At 45.2% G+C, this 19,376-nt stretch overlaps 1 protein-coding gene across 1 annotated transcript in view; it reads right to left on the bottom strand.

Moving 5' to 3' along the window:
* LSAMP (limbic system associated membrane protein) overlaps nucleotides 1–18,733 on the bottom strand; it is a 1,042,261-nt gene extending 1,023,528 nt beyond the window's left edge. The window contains exon 1 of the mRNA XM_026056897.1: nucleotides 18,622–18,733. Within this exon, the coding sequence (XP_025912682.1) occupies nucleotides 18,622–18,688 (67 nt within the window). The 5' untranslated portion in view covers nucleotides 18,689–18,733. The remainder of the gene's footprint in view (nucleotides 1–18,621) is intronic.
* Nucleotides 18,734–19,376: the final 643 nt, after the last annotated feature.

The raw sequence follows: 19,376 nt of genomic DNA, 5'->3' as shown, positions 1-19,376 counted from the left end.
AGAGTACCACTCTGCTCCACAAGTTACAACTGAGATAATTGACAAGATAGATTGAATGATCCAATAGGTTTAACTTCTGCAAGTTTTTATGGTAAAGACTTTGTCTCAGCTTAAATCAGCAGAGTGCCACACTCATCCACAGAGCTAGAGAAATGTTGGAAAAAAAACAAAGCACAAATCAGATGAACTTGCTTTATAAAAGAAAGATAACTTTATACCAGACAATAATAATAAGGCAGAGAGAAGACTGGGACCCCTCATACAGAGAGCATCTTTTATCAGAATGGGTGGGAGAAAATAGGGCTGGAACTTCATTTGTCTTCATTTTCAGACAGGTAAGCTTAGGCGTAAACTGATTAATGGACTGACTTTAAGAAAGTCTGTGGCAAAGGCAGGAATTAAGCTCAGCTCCCCCGAGGATCAGTCCAGTATCTTAAACAAACCTGTATCTTTCCGTTCTGAAATACTGTGGCTTTCCTTTGTAATTAAACAGCATGGATTTGAGGGGGCTGATTTTAACGGTCATTGTACTGAAGGAGCTTGCATTGGTCAAGTGGGGAGGAATTGCCTTGCCAACCTAAGAAGGCTTTTCGTTTACTTAATTCTAGGCTTCTAAGCTTTTAGAAATAGAAAATACTGCATAAGCAACAGCACTGAACAATTTTGAAGGTATACTGAAAAAGCTTTTTATACTCTCACATTTTAATAGCTCGTGCTTTTATTGCAGATAGTATATGGTTACAGAATAATGTATATGGGTTTAATGTCTGTATGATAATATCCAAGGTGAAGATATTGAAAATTCAATTACAATATAGTTTAGGATATTGGCGTATTTTATTTTCCAGCCTCCTTTACCCCCATGTGCCTCCTCTGAATCCAGAAACTTTTCCTGATACCTCAAGCTAGAAGTTGCACACTGAATGTTTTCTCCTATAACTCATTAATCTGAAGTTCTTTGTACATCTCTAGCACCTTCCACTTGAGTATCTGAAACATCTTTTTAAACATCCCTGAAACCCCTGTGTCCTGTTGACAAAAGAGGACACTGAAGTGCTGAGACAGGAGTAGTCCCTACTGGAGACAAAGCTAGGCTGATACCCCAATGTCTTGTCTCTGCACTAAGTCCTGGGTCACTAGGGTTTTTTAAGCTGTAGTTGCCTCTTTGAGCAGGCTCAGAGAAGGAACATAAATTATTTCACCACACCAATTCCCCTCTCTGTGCCTCTCATTTGCCTTTAACTAACACAGCTTTTGCCATAATTTATGTTCCTCTTGCTGGTGTGATCAATGAAGTTTCATCACCAACACTGTGCTGCCTTATGTGGTGCAGAGAAGAAAATGGAAGTCTTACTGGAATACCATCAGAGAGACAGCAGTAATTTCAAGAGGCAAACAATGAACCAAAGTCCCTCAGAAGAGCTCCAATGGTTGTCCTGAGTTCTTCCTGATCCTTCTTAAAATATGTAGGAGAACAAACTATAGGATCAGCCACTTTGGTTGCCTGCTAAGCTGAAGAGAAGTGTTAAACAGCATTACACATTACAAGTCCTCCTTGAGACAAGTACTGCCAGGACAGAAAAAGAGATCCTTGTTCTGTTTTCTCTCTCTAATGATGCTTAGTAGCAGCTGGTCCTGGAAAGCTAACATGAGTTTGCTCACACTACATATGAGAGAGCATACACCTGACATGACAGTGTGGCCTGCCTAAATCTTATCCTGACTGCTGTAATGGCAGGTGCTACTCTTGTCATATAAAACATTATTGCTAACCTATTTGCTTCTGAAACTCCTCCAACTTCCCCAATTTTATTCTAAAAATTGTATATCTAATACATTATACATATGGTGCCCCTTTATTTCAGCAGTACCCTACAGTTTTTGTATTAAGGGGGAAGTAGCACACCAGATTCCTGACCATTTCACTATCAAACCTAGCCCCTATGTAATTTACATTGACTTAAAGATTTACGTTAAACACCATGGTCAACAGTCCTAAATAAATTAACAAGAGGGGTCTGTGAGGAATCAGTAGAATTACTGACATGTTTATAACTTTCATCAGCCCCACAAAGTTGATCTCATCCCCATTTTACAAAGGGGAAACCAAAGCAGAGCGAGTCTCATAGTTAAGCAATGAAAGGGACTAAACAATAAAATGCACTAGTTCCTGGCTCAGCACAAAGTCCCATCTCTCAGCATTGCCTGCAGAGAGACCATTAGTGAGTATCTCTGAACCTTGCTCTTGTTAGCTTGTTCAATCACAGATTTGGCTACCTCAAGGGCTAGTGTCTGACTCGAATGGAAACCAAGACCAAGGTGTACACACGTTGTCTGCAGGACAACTGAGGGAAAGACACATGCTTCTTCCTTTGGGAGGTGAATAAAAGGACCTGGAGCCTCCTTCTCCAGTGATGCTGTCCTCTGGCTGCACACACTTTGAAGTCTGCCCAGCTGTAAATGTGCTAGGAGGCCAGCTGGCAGGAAACGCAGAAAACCCAGCAAATTAATGCTGGATAACAACAGGGAAAAAATCCACCCTGCATTGTTTCCTTTGGGGTCTTTTGAGGGCGTTGCCTTGTTCTCCAGCTCCTGAGACACATTCTCTCCAGAGGGGATAGCTATGCATGCCCTGCTTCCCACACTTCGCTGCTCATTTAAATATGCAGGCATTGTTGTTAGGTGAGTGCCATTTGAATTGACAAACTGGGATTTCTGCTGTGTGCTTCACACTTAACACAGCCCTGCCTAGGCTTTGAAGGCAACGGCTTGTTGCCTTAGGGTCTGCAACTAACAAAGCTGAGCAGAACAAGCCCAGGGCTCCCATCGGATTGCTCGATCAAAGACAATATTAAACAGCACTGTTTTCATAACTACTATTCTGGGGCATTTGCATGGCAAGACAAAGGAGATGAAGTTAATTTCTGTTATCATAGCCTAGTGCAGCTGCGAGGGCTCTGGGAGAAGCCATCTTCTCTTCATGGCTTATGCAGCCTGTGCCTTTGCAGGAGCTCCCATTAAACAAACAGGACTTCAAAAGCTCATCAGATGAGCTCCTATTCCCTGCCATGCCACTGTCAAACGCACCCCCGTTCCTCCCCAGCTGCCTTCCAGATGTCTCCTTACGCACACCAGGAAGCCTCCTTCTCCACAGCCACTTCCCTATCCTTCACAACTCTGCTTCACCTTTTCAGTCACCCGCGCTGCCCATTTCAGCGCCTGAGAAGGTCTGAGCCCAGGAAGTCCTGCCCTTGGCAACTTCCTGGAGAGCTGTGCAAGGAGAGCCAGGCAGAGGAGGGGTGCTCCCAGTGGTGCTCTGCCACTGACCTAGGCAGTCACCTTAGGCAAGTCTCTTAGCCTTCGGTCCCCACGTGATCCGCTGGGATTAGCAAGGCCTGGTCTTTTTTGTAAAGAAGGGATAATGTGCTATGTTTTTGGTATCCTCACTGAGCAGCTCTGCAGGAAGAAGCAGAAGCTATTTCCTGCATGTGCCAGAAGCTATGTGCATTGCTTGGGATGTTTGAAATAATTTTAAGATGCACCTCTTGTAATCACTGTGGTCACAGCCAGCAGACCACTTTAAGAACTGATGTCTATCTGCAGCAATGCTGTCCCAGGACTTCCAGGGCACTTCAGGCTCTGTTTTCTCCTTGTTACCATTCATCCGTAGTGGAGAACAGAGATCATTTTCAGAAAAGCAGGGGTTTGGTAGAGCAGACTTACAGCCTCAGCTTGGCTCCAGTGAGAAGGAGGATTAAAAGACTGGATGACCATGAAAAAATCTTGAAATGAGATGACTCAAAGGGAGGAGAGCACTCCAGAAAGCAAGAGCTATCTGTGTTTAAAGCCTCCCCCTTCACACCTCACACCTTGGGTTATTTCTCTGAGGTCAGCCATATAAAGGCGAAAACAGTGTTTTCCAAGTGCAAGTTAGGGAGTGGAAATAGGATGCTGCTTGAAATGACAAGGATACTCCAGGACTGTTTTGCCAGCATCAATGCACAGAACTCCCTGTATTTTCATCCTCTCCAACTGGGACTTCACTTTGGGTCAATGTCCCAGAAGACATTCCCTGTTCCTGCAGGGAAAGTACTCTGTGCTGATAAATTCCATCTGGATTTCACAAACCAGTTTCATTCAAGCCTGCTCTGCCCTCTACTCCCCTGATTAACTGAGAAGTCACTAAAATACAGAGAGAAGTTTTTCTGGAAAACTTCCAACTAGATCCAATTCTGATGCCCACGAAACCAACAAGGATGCAACGTCAAGCCTAAAGAGGAGGGATATTGTCAATGCCCCGTTAAACACAGACATCTTCCATATTTTCTTTAGATCAGGGTTTTGCTCCTGCAAGGTCGGTACAGATCTCAAACCATATCAGAAAAGCAAGTGTCCGTTCTAACCAGTGAAGGCTTAAAAAGAAAGAGCTGTTCTGGAACAGAAGTAGCCAGTCTTCATGGTTTTAAAGCAAACCTTCTGGATGTAAATTGCTGCATTATTTAAGTTTATTGAACATCTAACACCAGGAAATGTGCAATTCATGAAATTTTCAGTGAAGATGTACAAAGAAGACTTTCCAATACATTTTTAAAATGGGAAATTATCAAAGTTTTATGCATTGTCGACTTTGGCCATATATGGTAGAATTAATTGAAAGTGCAGTTCTAGTTTTAAAGGGTCTCTGTGAAAGTGGCAACGTGTGTTTTATTGTCTCTTCATCATTTGCAACTCAAAGGTGCTCAAGTTTATACATGAAAAGGTGTTTCTTCTAACTGCCAGCCCACGCTGCAAGACACTATGTGATCTGAGGATCCAGGTAGATGCTTTGCTTCTTGCACAGTATCACCAGTTCTATACCTTCTGCAAGCTAAATAATGTGCTGTGCAACAGGTATCTTTATGAAGTCCTAAAGCCCTGGATCTGGCCTGCACGAGGGATTTGTTGTCATCATGGGGAGGAATGGTGGATCCTTTGTTAGAAATACCCTTGACAAAAGGAAGAAGCCAGATAGGAATGAGTTGCATTTCACAGCGGCAGCAGAAAGGTAAATGTATCCTCACTCAGGAGGGCAGGATTGTCTTTGGTCAAAACACCTGTGCATTACAACCCATTCTCCCTTTCTTCCCCTCTCACAGAACAGCACTACTTTAGAAATTTCTTTGCCTCCAGCTGGAGTAGGTACTAGAGAGGATAACTAGAAATCAAGCAACAGATCTTTAACCTCCTAGATAGAGACAGTGCAAATCCAGGTCCAAGCTTCTGCTCTCTGAAATTGGATTAGGTATTCCATACCCAGTCTACCTAAAGAAGGCAAAGAGCCCTGGCAACTATCTTTTCTCCTTGTTTTTCATTAATTTAAGAAAAAAAAAAATCATTCAAGAGGTGTTAGGAAACCCTCCACTCCACAACAACAAATAAAGCCACAGACTAAAACCTCAGCTTAGGTGCTGAACTCATGACTTCCAGCAAACATTAATTCATACCTTCTGGGTATGACCCTGGTGCAGGAGGTAGACATCACAGAAGCCACTGGGCTACTCTACTCTGCCACAAAAATCCCTTTGGCCCCTCATTTTGGTCATAAGGCCATAGCAGCAGCAAACAGAAACTAAGTATATTTGGTTGAAGTTTAATGCGCCAGTTTAATCCCACCCCAGACCCCCCTTAGAGAACTTGAGAACTGCCATTGCTATTCCTCCCTCACCCGTTCTGCCCCTTGCACTGTCCCCACGGCATCACCTGCTGCAATACCTGCAAGGACTACGCCCTTCTGCCACTGAGACAAGCGGGGGCTCTCCAACAGCCTGGCCTTCAGCACACCAAGCCAGAGCAGAGAGACACGGCACTCGTGTGCCTTTTGGCAGCGCGAGCTTTTTCTCTGTGTCTGTACGGCAGGCACAGATCTTTTTTTCACCTCTTATCTAGCAACTAACATAAGCCCCACATTGAACATTGGATGTCACAGAGCTCATGCAGTCAGGCTGGATTATGTATGGCAGCTAAAAGTATGACTTGAGTTTTCTATCTTTTGGGGAAAAGAAGGGAGACAGAAAAGAGATATCTCCAAAGCAGAGGGATTAATTTGCTTTCTGAGGATAACCACATCCCAGTTTCTGCTCTATTTTGGAGCAGGAACATAGACCTGGATGGCTCACATTGATTTCATCTCAGTACAATCTCCACTTTTTCCAACAGAAAGATCATCCTAGCTGTGAAAAATCCTTACTGGTACCAGTTTTTAATAAACATACACTGAAACAGAAACTTCTTCAGGAAATGCGAATCTGCATGATCATTTCTACAGTACCTACTCTGACTACTAAAAAAAGTGACTACTAAATAAATAATTTCAATTCACTTTTTTCATTTCATTGAACTTGTGAATAGCAGTAAAGCAAACACTTCTTTACTTTTTGTTTGTGAAGATTTTCCCTTTCTGTTTACCTTGCCTTTTAACAACACTGCCTTTAGTTTTCTAGATCAGGAATTTTAGAGAAGAGATATTTAGGTTATTTTAGATTTTGGATTTGAATGTTCTCCCCCACACACCCACCCCAAACACACACAAAATTCTGCACATAGCAATACAACCACAAATTCACTGCCAGCCCTCCTCATCCTTATAGGCCCTGGTCTCCTTTCCCCAAAGAGTTAAAGTTCATGTCGTCTATAGAGCAATCCCTCAGCTCTGCGCTGCACAACCCGTTGAGGGAATTTGTTTCAAGGCCGCCTGCTGCTATGACATTGCACCACCATTTAAAGAAGGAGGCAATATCACGCGCTGCCTCAACAGCTCAGTGTGAAGTGACAAACGTGCTGATGGGGGTCGAATGAGATTAGTGAAATCCCACGGAACAATGATTAAAAGGTGCTGTAACGAATCCATTTGCTGCATGCAACAAACACAATTACCAGACAAATTATCCCTCTCCCACTCCGCTCCTCTCTCCTCAGCAAATCAGGAGTGAAGAACCCTCATCCTGGAGGCTCCAAACATCTATTCCAGCTCTTTAAAAGCAGAAGAGATCTCCTTTGACTAACAGTTGCAGTAGTAGCTCTCTTATCCCCCTCCATGATCTATGCCACTAGAGGGCATTGTGAAAGCACACACAGACTGCCTAAATAATACCTAGAAACCGCTAGGTCCATTGGTCTTTGAACATATATTTCAAGTTCTCAGCCTTCACGCACACACATCCTACCCATCCAACAGCAACTCATCTCCGCTAATACAGATTCTTACCTTTGGAGTCTCCAATCTTCTCCCTTTCTTCATTCTTTACTGAATTTCTCACACCTCCCTGTTTTCCCATTCGGCACAAATACAGCAAACTAAACCTACCTAAAGCAAAGGGGGGATTTTGCATTCCTTCGAGGACTTTCCTGTTTCATTAAAGAGGAGATATAACGTGAAAACCAGAGAGCTCAGTGCAGCCTCAACTCATGTCTACAGTGTCTTTCTTGCCTATGGTTCAGAGCCAGAGCCTAGCGGCATTCCTGCTGCACCAAATCAGAGCTAACAAGCTCTCCTACCCTGCTAGGGGGCATGGTGAACCGGAGCTAATAAGCTGTGATGAACTCTGGGTCTGCATCCATGGCACAAATAATCTATAGTCAGGAAAATCCCAATTATGTATCCTGGCTCTTTCACTCATGCTACATTGTCTTATGTCTTTTACCTCTGGAAGTCAGTGCCAGCCAGCACAGCAACCATGACAAAATTCACTGTCAATTCAGGCTGTTCTGTTCCCAAAAAAGCATTAAACTGAACCACTAACAACACCCATTTAGCTTTCATTCTTCAGTTCCTGTCTTGAGGAAGATAAGAGCAAACCAGGTGGCTGATTTTCCCCATACCAATCAACTTGGTCATCTTCAACCATCATGCTGCACCTCTGTCTCCCTTGTCAGCCCAGCTCCCTTCAGATCGTGGGTGGTTCCTTTGGGCCTCGGCTCCTGTGACATGCCAGGATACAAGCTCAACCACATCAGCTTCTGGGCTTGGAGGGACTAGTCCTCTATTCAGTTATTTTGAGAAGTGAGATAAAGAAAGGTCAAAGGATATATATGTATCATATGGTGGTAGTGGGAAACCTGCCAGAGCCTAACACAGCTGACAGGACAGAATTGTGGTCACAGATGTTGGGATTTCATCCGGTTGGGTGTCCAAGAGGCCTCCTCTACCTACCTATCAGACAAAGGAGAACCAAAAGCCCATTAAAGGAAAAGGGGGGGGGGCGGGGAGGCAGGGAGGAAAGGCTTGGGAGTTAAGCTGTTGATAACTATGATTTCATTTCTGTTAATAGAGCAGAAGACTTCCTTGTGAGTCTGTCTTGTGCCAATACCTGCCTCACAGCAGAAATAATACAAGGGAAGAAAGCAAAATATTTTAAAGAATATGATTCTTTGTTAGATTGGAAGAATTAGATGTGGTTCAGAAATTAATGATGGCATAAAAATCTATTAAGGCATCTAGACTGTCTCTCAAGGGACCTTTTCAAGCTTGAAGTGCACAGATTATCCTCCAGGGTTCTGCCCAGCCAAACTTCAGATATCCCAAACGACAGCAATTCCACCACATCCCTTAACAAGGCTATTTTACTATCAAATCTCTTCCTTTCCATTAGGTATATTTTCTCTCCTGCCAATTCTTTTCCTCTTCTCTCCTCCAAATTTTCTACCATGAGAACTCTCTCTAGCTCTCAGTCCACACTAGGCAATTCTTCATGCCTTCCCATTATGCCTAGATCATTATCATAGCTCCTTTTTAGTCATTTAGCCAAATAGCTATATATTTAGCTCTCACAAGCATTCCTCATAAGTCAGTCCCTCCAGCCCCTTAATCATTTTTGTTGCAATCCTCTGAATTCTCTCTAATTTTGTTTACATCTTTCTGGAATTGGAGTGCCCGGAACCAAGTGCTGTAAACAACAACAGCTCGTTATCTGGCTAGACTGTAATTCCAGTGATCGGAGTGTGAGCCTTGCACATGCCATGCACACACGCACACACTCACCCTCTGGTCCAGACACTTCATCGTTACAGGATGCAAGTCCTGTACCAGGCATATTCCCTCCCCAGAGACATGACTTGGGCCTCTCTCAAGGAAATCTGACCCCAAACAGAAGGGGGTTGGGGCAGGGGGGCAGAAATCTTCTTTACAACTTAAGACTCACGTTGGGGTGACTTTGCTCCGTTGTTTTTCCAGTTTTACAATCCTCAGTCTGTCCAGACTGGGGAAAGCCAAAGTGAATGAACGTACCCATTACCTAACACAAGCGTAAGCCACCACCTGCAACCCTTCCCTGTGATACATGCTCCTCAGCTTGCAGTCCCATCGGGCTGTGGCAGGCCCCAGCAAAAAAAGGTTGCTCTGACTTTGGAGCCAAGGCAAGGCCAGCAAGGAGGCCAGGACAGCAACAGGGATTTCCTGGAGCATTTTCCTCAGCAACTGCATTGGACTGCTTGGTCAAGAGGACCAGGACCATCACAGTCTTTGCTGGCTGCATTAAAAACCCTCTGCTGAGGCAGTATTAGCAGGAGAAAGTCAGAGCTAACACCCCAGGGAGATGAACTGGGTGATCCAGCCCTGAGGATGCTCTTTCAGCTGTCTGTAGACTCAAGGCAGACATCAGTCGCTGGCTGCACTCAGGTTACATTTTAGAGTTTTTCTGCACACCTATAAAGGCCACAATTTTTGGAACTTTTTTGTTTTAGATGATAGTTGAGACTTTGATGTAATCTTATCACAGAAGATAACACATCGCAGAAAAGTCTTTAGCACTTAGGCCTTAATCTGTTCTTAAAACTCAAGTTGGAACTTTTCCAACAAAACATCCTTTTTTTCTTATTAGAAAAAGCCAATTCTGTGATGCAGAAGTGTTCTGCAAAAACTTTTAGTTTCAACAAATTTCTGGTGAACTACAGGCAGGGTTCAGAAAGAAACTTGTTGAGATTCCTGCCAGCTCCCAGGCAATCTGTGGGGTATGCAAGGCACCCAGGAGAGGTGGCAGCTCCACAAAAAGGGCTCTTCTAGATAACAGTCCTCTCAAGTTTCCACCTGTAACAATTTCAAAGCCTCTTCTCACGTAGCATCCCCAGAACTTCATAAAACTCAAAGCCAGCACTCTAAGGATGGATCCCTGCTCTGTGGCAAAGACAGCAGGAGCTTGAGATCTTCTGTCTCTGCAGCACCTTTCACACTACCATTCCTCTGTCACAGCAGCTCAGGCAACACTTCAGGATTAAGGCAACTTGTTGGTGTGTGTGTGTGTGGGGGGGGGGGGTTTAATTAATCCACTTTTTGTGGAAGTGGAGGGAGAGGAGAAGAGAGACAGAAAGGGACCAAAAACCCTTCAGGTTCAGCAGGGGACAAGCAGAATTTGCAAGCAGGGGCCATAACAGCTCACTTGAAGCCTGGAGGAAAGCCTACAGCTACAAAGCTTAACATCAGGACAGAGCAAGGCCAGCCAGAACAGCCTTTTCTCCCTTTCCCATATGCACACGGCAGACAACAAGAGAAGGAAGAAGACTCTGTACTGCTGACCTTAGCTATAGGTCCCTCCAGGGCAATGCCACAGCTCATTTATCTCATGCTGCAGCCTGAATTTGATTTTCCTTTTTTTTTTTTTTTAAATATTATTAGCAGCCCAATCTGTTGCAGCTCTCTAGCTGCTGGATCACAAATAAACCAGTCACCAGTAGGTACCTAGGATAGTCAGAAGCTGAGAAAGGAGTCTGTATCCTCACTTCGACTTCCCTGCTGTTCCCCTCCCTCCCTCTCTTTGTAGGTCTAGGCTATAGGCAGTTCTTATACCAGTGTAACTACTTTTATTAAGATTTTTTTTCTCCTCTTGAACCACTGAGAAATTACTTATAGTAAAAGGCCTTACACTGGTATAGCTACATGCAAAGACTCTTCCAGTCTAACCATTTCCTGTCCGTTACAGAAGGCATCTAGAACAAGTACAGAACATTTCATAACAGCATGCCTGCAGCCAGGTCTATCCTGCTAACTTGTACTCACCTAACTAAACCTGACATGTGACAAAACACAGCTACCCTAGACAGAGTCCTTGCTGTTGCAGTTAAACTGGCAAGACTCTGTTATTGCACATACAACCAAAGTGCAGGTTTGCTAGTTTAAGTTGCATCCAGCTCAGGAATTCTTTGCTGATACGGTACACTTGCACAGCTATATAAGCAAGGTTGGCTCAGTCAGGCTGTACTATTTTTGAGCATGTCGGTCTAATTAAAATAGTGCAGCTTGCATGTGCAAGAAAGCCTCCTTTTCTCCTCCTCTTCCTTCTTTTGTTCTTAGACACTCTACCATGGAAGTGCAGGAGCCAAATATGTCCTTTCCACTCTCTACACTGCATTTCATGTGTAGGTGACTGAAGCATGACTAAGTTACCACCTTACATTGAGGCATCAGAAAGATGAGGAGGGGCAGCCAAGCCACAGTAACAGCTCTGCCTCATTGGCAATAATCTCTTACCATGTCAAGATAGGATGCAAATCTGCTATGAATAATGGTCACTGCAAAGGCAGACACATCTTCATAGATATCCCTATCAGTAATCATGCTACACATTCACCCACTGAACTAACATTTCACAGCATCTGCCTTGCACAAAATACAGCTCTGAACCAGATTTGTTAACATAACGGAAGCATCTTTACCATTCGATTTTTGCACTTTCTGTCACATACAGACATTCAAACACATACACACACACACACATATATTCACCATCACCTTCCGTTTCTTATGTGCATCTTCCCAAAAGCTGAAGAAGAGATATTCAATGGCCTCTGGTCATAACTTGATGCACAGACAACATATACAGGCATGACTAAAACTGGATGTGGCAATATAGGTGCAACAAAGTAAACTTACAAGGCAAAGATGTATGCACTCAATTAGATGGACCCACAATGGCACAAGTCTAAGCACATTTACACATCAAAAAAAACCCACAGAGGCTGGTTGGAATACCCCCTCACCCCCCTTCCCGGGGGCAAATCCTAACCTGCAAATCCCTCTTTTTTCAGACAGTCAACTGTATATCCACATGGTCAGCTTCACTGACACCCACACAAGTAGAAGCCAGGTAATTCAGTGCACTGGCCACAAGGTTAGCAGTCAGAAAGACCCTTGCTCTCACTCACAGTGTGGCTTTGGGCCAACTGCTGAGGGCCAAGTGCAGCCAGGCTCCCAGCAGATGCAGCAGCCAGAGGGCACACAGAAGACTATTAATAGTTATTAGCCCAGCGGGTTGTAAGGACTAATTGGTTTCAGTCTGCAACCCACCATCAGTACAAGTGCTAAGGGGCAGGGGGGCTGGGAGGAGCTGTGATTATGCACTTGCATTGCATACGCATATCCCAATGGCCGCATGCTAACATGCTACTGATTTCCCAGCTGGAAAAGTCCCTGACCTTCTGGTTGTCTCCTTGCTCCCTCCCTCTTCCTACTGCGTGTACTCTGGGGGCCATATGTACCCAATCCCAGGAGTCAAGACAGCATCATCAGAAAAGGCAAAGGAATCTCCCTCTTTCAGGGAGAGTGCTACCAAACCTGGAAGGAATGAAGAAACCTGCTTCCCCAAGGTCAGGCAAAAGCAGACACTAGGCAAAGGAGTCAGTTTCAAAAACAAGCCATCAGAAGAGTTTCTTTGGGATGCTTTAAGTGATCTAGGAACCTCGAAAACATGGGTTGTGAGCCCATACCTCCAATTATACTCCCCTTTGCTTAAAGTCAAAACCATTCCTCTGAAGCCCTTATCTACTCCTTATCAGAGTGGGACAAGATGGTCTGTGCTGTGCTTGATATTTTTCTCTTTACCCCAGATAAAATGACAGCAGGAAGAGTGCATCAGCTGTCAAAGCCATTGCTGACTGAGTCTAAACAGCACACAAAACTATGGTGCATACTGCTTTAAGGAAAAGGGGTACTGAAGAGCCGAAGATTAGTGCTTCCTGTATGGGCTGTGGACAGCAGAGCTCTGCATCCTACCAGCAGCCCCATTGTATGCGAAGGGGACCATCTTCTGCAAAGCGCGTGCCCACATATTCAAAGGCACACATGGAAGGTTTCCCCAGACTCTTCTGGGATGCCCTTCTCTAGGATTTCATTTAGTCGGGAGATCATTCAGTCCTTTAGCAACCCCCTGTCAGCCAATGACCTCAGCTCATCGTCTTCCACAAGAAAGTCCACCACATATTCAAATCTACTGAGAAAAGGAGGCTTCCCTTCTATTCATTCTTACCCATCAGTTGTCACTTTCTGGTATCGAGTAATAGCATTCAGGTTAGTATGCAGCACCACAGCTCCCCAGCACAAGCACTGCCCCAGTCCCTTTCCCTGCCTCACCTGCCTCCCAGAGCACTCTGGTCTCTCAGATAACTGCAGGTCTCAGAGCACCCAGCGGCTACAGCTAGCCATGGGCTACACTACATTTGGACTAATTTCTAGAAAAATCACTCTTTGCACAGAGGAAATCTGCTGAGGGGTGGGGACAATCCATACTAGAAAGGCAAGGGACCTTAGAGGAGGCATGGCCAGCATAGGACAAGGACCTGAACTTCTAAAGCATTGGCTCTGCCATTGACATAGGATGACATATTAGATTAGAAAGAGCTCCATCACCTGCAGGTCAAAAAGGAGGTGCAAAGAGTAACTCTTAAGTAACTCATCTCCCTCCTCAGACCATTATCATATGCATGGGTACTCACAGGCTGAAGAGGAGCTCTGACAAACATGGGGACTAGGGTATGTATTGCAAGACTAGTAAAACTCTCACATGAGAGGAGATCTCAGATACCAAAAGGTAAAACAAACTTCTAGTTGTCATAATAAAGCCCTCTGAGCAGGCAGTGGATTGTTAAGATTTATAACATCTGGAGGAAATGGGTCATTACTGGGGTGGTGACTTTTGACTCAAATGGTCTGCAAGTGTTGGGATGGGACTAAAAAAAACACTTGGGATGTCTTTTTAATGCTCCCTGTTTGCAGATAAAAAGCCTTCTCTGCTTCCCCCATCTTGAAACTACAAGCAAAGTGTTTTGTTTTAGATATTGAACCTCTTCATCATTTAAGGGAACACAAGGCAGCTGAGTGAGTCGCTACCTCATGAATATAGTCTAGTATGGGAAAGTGTCCCCTGATTTATTAGGCAGAGACAGCTGGAAACAGATAGGAAGAAAAGTATATTCCAGAGAGTGGGAAAAGACTTTTCTCTCCTGTCAGTGATGTCTAAACATTACCCAAATACATCACAACCACCATACACTGTTACACATATACCACACTGTCACTGTGTTTGCACACACACACATTCCTGCTCCTCTCTCTGTTCTCCCCATCCATTCACAATATCAGCACAGAAACACTTGGGTCCATGCTTCCATCCATACAGATTGCACAGAGCTTGCACATTAACGGTTGCACCATTTTTCACACGCACATTGCCCACAAATGTTAAAACAAACAAACAAACAAAAAAAAACACAAAGAACCCCAGGACTTTACAGATAACATTTGTACTGCATACCAACCTAAAGCATCCTACTCCACTTACCCAAATGCTCTCATGATTTCTTTCATTATACTCATTTCTCACCTATGAATATCCTTGAGCAGCTCAAAAATACATCAGAAATAAATGCCATCCATACTATTCAGACCAGTTCTGCATGTCCTTTCCTAAAGCATCTACTTCACTATATTGGCTGTGGAGGCATATAAAGAAAAATGGCACAAAAGTCAATCTCCTGCAATTAATCAATGGGAGGGGAGAGGGGGGTAAACAGGGGAGGTTCGTTAGAACAGGCTTTTTTCTTTTCTTTTTTAAAATCAAAATGTCCCAACCAGTGCTGCCCCCACAAAAAATTGCTGATTTGAAACAGGTGTTATTTTTCAAGGGAAAGAGTTTTCTTAGAAGTCTTTCCAATGTTCTGATGTAAAGCATTGCTGAAGAAATATATATAACTTGTCAAGTTATTTTTTTTTTTTTAATAAAAGCTTCTGGGGGGGGGAATGGGGAGGGCAGTCAGAATAACTTTTCATATTTACAGCTAAGTTGATTTAGAGTAATAATAGTTAAAAGCCCCCCCCCAAAAAAAAATCAAAACAAAACCTCTTCTAAATGATCAAACCGTAAGTTTCCATACACCTAAATCATTTAGTTTCTCCTCCCCACCCCCATGCACAATTTCTTATTTGGGGGAGAAAAATAACATTCAGCTTTTGAGTCTGATTCCAGAGTTGGATCCTTATCAGAAGCTACTGGGCACAGTAAGCTAAGCAAAGAATCCATGCAAGGGAAAAGCTACAGCACGTCCCTTGAAAATCCCACCCACCAGCAAAGCTGGGGTGGGTAGATACTTTTATTCCTCCAGCCTACATAGGGCAGGAAGGCCGGAGCACCATGCAGGAGGCACAACCATCCCACCTCCGAGCCACCTGCCTCTGAATGGAGAGCTGGAAGAGCAGCAGCAGGGAAACACAGGAATCGTGAACCTCACAGCTAGGAAACAGTGATGAGAAAAAAAGCTGTCAAGAACTTGGGGCCCATAACTGAGGGAAAGGGGAGCACAGCCCATCTCCATGCCCAGGCAGGCAGGGGACAGGCAGCTGGTCGCACGTGCCCTGGCACTGGAGCTGGAGAGGCAGCCCATGTTCATCACTTGGCACCGCACAGCCCCCGAGGTCTCCCACCATCTCCGCTGCGCTTCCTCCCCTGTGCCCCCTCACTCTCTATTCAATCTCAGCTTGGCTGTGCCTAGCAACACCAGCCCCGCTCCCCATCACCCCCTTTTCAGTGGCTGGTGTGAGAGCAGAGCAAGAGGAGGAACTCCTGCTGCACCCCCAAGTGGACAGAGAGGAAAAGGGGGAGAGGAGGCACAGGCACGTTTTGGATATCTTGCAAACGTGCAAGCTCAGCTGGCTACTTAGCTCTGGTGGGAAGCATGCAGAAGACACTTGGAAACAGCCCGATGGGGGTCACTGCCTGCCAGAGTCACTCCTGCAGTATTTTAGGGTAGAAGCTCCATGTATTCGCACTCAGCAGGGTTACAGAAAAGCTGGAAGCTTGTTACCACTGCTCTAAATAGAGTAATAATTACTTTGCAATAAGTGTTGCTTCTTTTAAGGGCACAGTACTTTCCCATCCCATTTTAATTCCTTCAGATACCTTGGGACTTGCTTGTGACTTGCTCTGCTCCTCCCATGTAGCCCCAATATTTCTGCTTCCCCGTCTTCTCACCCTCCAGGTTAGAGAGGGGAAATCTACTGCCGGCTATGAAATTAGAAGCAGCAGCAGCTCAGGGCTGGTTTACAGCATGTCTGAAGTTTGGGAGTGGTAGAAAAAGCAACCCCAGGTTTTCACACGGACCCTTCCCCCCAGTCCCACTGCAAAGCCCAGGGAGGGGAACTATGTTAACTCTGCCTTGCAAAAAGGTGCACAGTAGGACAGCCCTCAAAGGACTTCCTCCTATCTATGCTTTCAAAAATCAGGATAGATGTGGCTGATACAACTGTGGCAATAGCAACTCACTAGAACAGAAAGTAAAATTAAAACAGCATCCAGGCCTGGCAAAAGCTACAGTTACTAGAAGGGATTAGAACAGCTCCAGGTTGTGTTAGAGTCACAGTCCTCTGGTAACAGCTCAGGGAAGGCCTGTGATTTAGGAGCACTGTGTGGAGCAAACACCATCAGCTTTTGACAAGGAAATAACCATCAGTGAGAGAGGTGGCGTGCAGAATCAGTGCAAGCTGCCAGTGTCCATCTTCCTTGCTAGGTCTGTGCCTATTCCTCACAAGCAGAGGGAAGTTCACACCAAGCTAGAGAATTGCACTGCTGACACCAGCTACTTGTGTTGCACTAGTACTGTCCTCCTCTCACCCCTGCCCATCCTGTGTGCTGGGAAATTCCTCCTCCCCTGTCAGAAATGTACCCTTCACAGATGGGAAGTCAGGTGGAAGGCGCTGGTTCTAGTTTTGCAATCCAGTGTTCAGAGAATGCAAGTTTGAGAGAAAATACGTGACAGTAAAAGGCATGTGCATGCAACCTTGAGACAGAAGAGGAGAGGCTGTATGAAAGGGAGCACTCAGTAAATGTGAGAAACAGGGAGAACATGAGGGATTTTGGAGTGAGTGCTTTCTGTTGCAGGCTCTCCCTTCCCTGTCACTGCTGCATGCATGTGTGTGACAGGCAACATGCCTGCATGGGAATTTACTTAGTAGAGGAAGAAGAAAGGGCTGGAGCATATGAAACTCTGTAAAAGTATGAGCAAGGGAGAACTGAGGGTGCTGTGACAGGGCACACCTGCATGCACTGCACTCATGCACTACCATATGCACAAGAAAGTGCGAGAGAAAAGCTCTGTGTGTGTGCGTGCATGGTGAAGGCAGGCAGAGCAAAGCACCCTGAGTGCATGGCTCACTGAATGCAAGGCACTGCGAGACACAGAGCAGGCCAGATAGGTGGATATATAAATAAAGAACATATACATACTCTGCACGTGTGTGTGCCTGTGTGTGTGCATATGCGTGCACACACGCGTATTTACAAGAGCAGTGCAGTAGGACAGGCAAAAGGTTTGTATGTGCAAGCAACCACCAACACTAGTGATTGGGATGGAGAAAGCACACCAGAGAAGGCTTGAGGGAGGGAGGGGGAAGAGTGAGATGGGCACTCCAGGAATTGCATGTGCGAGGGAGCTAGAACAGTGTGTGCCACAGTGAGTTTATTCATCTTCTATGCTATATTCATGGGAGTGTGTGTGTATGTGTGCAAGACCATGGGTATGTGTGAATGAGTGCAGATCATATACAAGCTGTGAGTTGGGGGGGCATGATTATACGTGCCATGTGACATGTATTTATACATACAGCATGGGATGCATTAACCCTTAACTCCTGTTTACAGAAAGCATCTCAAAAACAGCTATCATGTCTGTCATCACTTCAAACTAAATCCCATACTCACACTTGGCTCTTAAAGCAAGAAACCCAGCTGGCAATTCTCCGCTGAACAAAAACCCCATACCCAAATTTCCTTCTCCTGCCTTTGCCTCCCCCACTCTTTTTCCTGGTGGAGGGGGAAGAACATAGTGTTTTTGCAGACAGACCAAAAATACAGAGATTCCCCTACCCGCCCCCCCCCCCGGAGGGAGAGAAAAAAAAAAAAGGCACGAGAAAGAAACTTAACACTGATCTCCTCAGGAAGGTGAAGAATCCAGGAGCATCAGTACTTGTGACCCAAAGTACTGAGGGCTGTGGATGGAGGCGATACCCATCTTCACCCACCCCTCTCTCCTTTACAAATCTTCCAGCCCCCCCCTCCCTCCCCGCAGCTCCCTCTCTGCAAAAGCATAAATACAGCAGCAAAGTCAGTCACATGCAGTGCCCTCTAACCATCGGATTCACCAGCAGCGATCTCTCCTTGGCTTATTTCGTGATGGGGGGAGGTTTGGGGGGGGGGGGAGGAGAGCAGAGGAGAAAGGAATCTAAATAGATCCAGCTTGCAGCTCCATATTTCAAGCCAGCCTCAGTCCATCCGCCTCAATTCAAGATAAGGGGTTTGAGGAGGTTGCGGGAGCAAACTCGGCACATACCTTGCAAGGAGAAGAGGGACAGGAAGAATCCCAGCACCCAGATACTGTGCAGCCAGTAGGTCCTCATGCTTCTGAACTCTTACTCGCCCCGCTTCCTCTGCCTTTTCCTCCGGCTCTTTGCTTTTCTATTTCTTTTTTTTTTCCCCTCTCCCCTCAAATAAAATGGGATTCGTGTCTCCCTTCAGTCCCCTTGGGCTCTGCTCTACCAGCTCTGACAATCCTGGCGCGGCGACAGCTGACCCACGGCGGCCGGATTCCCAAATAACCTCCCGCTATCCCCCTCCAGGGCTGGAGAAAGGGGGCCAGGTTAGATGCTCGCCGTAGCCTGCGCTGGCTGTAAACACGGCGAATCTCCCTGTCTCTCGCTCCTGCAGCTCCAACTAAATGCGACTGTACTTAAACAAGCAATGCCTTATAGGGCAGTGCTCAGAGCAGAAAAGCTCCCACCTCTGCCACCTAGTGTTGCAAGCCAGATCATTTAGGTTTTTTTAGATTTTTTATTATATATATAAAAAAATATATAATATTATAGAAATATGGCGCTCTCATTCCTCTGCAAATGTATCTCTTGGATCACAGGTCTATGAACTATGCTGGGCTCAGGCTTCCCTCAGGCTCCAACTTCCATGGGGAAATTACTCGATGAAGGACAACTGCATTCCCCATCAAGGCAACAACAACAACAGCAAAGCAGCAGTGGGGCAGTTTTCATTTCTTGGCAGAGTTCTGCCTGGCAAATTCTGTAGCAAGGGTCT

The sequence above is a fragment of the Apteryx rowi genome, unplaced genomic scaffold (assembly GCF_003343035.1).
Source record: "Apteryx rowi isolate R43461 unplaced genomic scaffold, aptRow1 scaffold_134, whole genome shotgun sequence".
Classification (NCBI taxonomy): domain Eukaryota; kingdom Metazoa; phylum Chordata; class Aves; order Apterygiformes; family Apterygidae; genus Apteryx; species Apteryx rowi.
The sequence above is the reverse complement of the archived record's forward strand: the minus strand, read 5'-3'. Positions and strand labels throughout refer to the sequence as shown.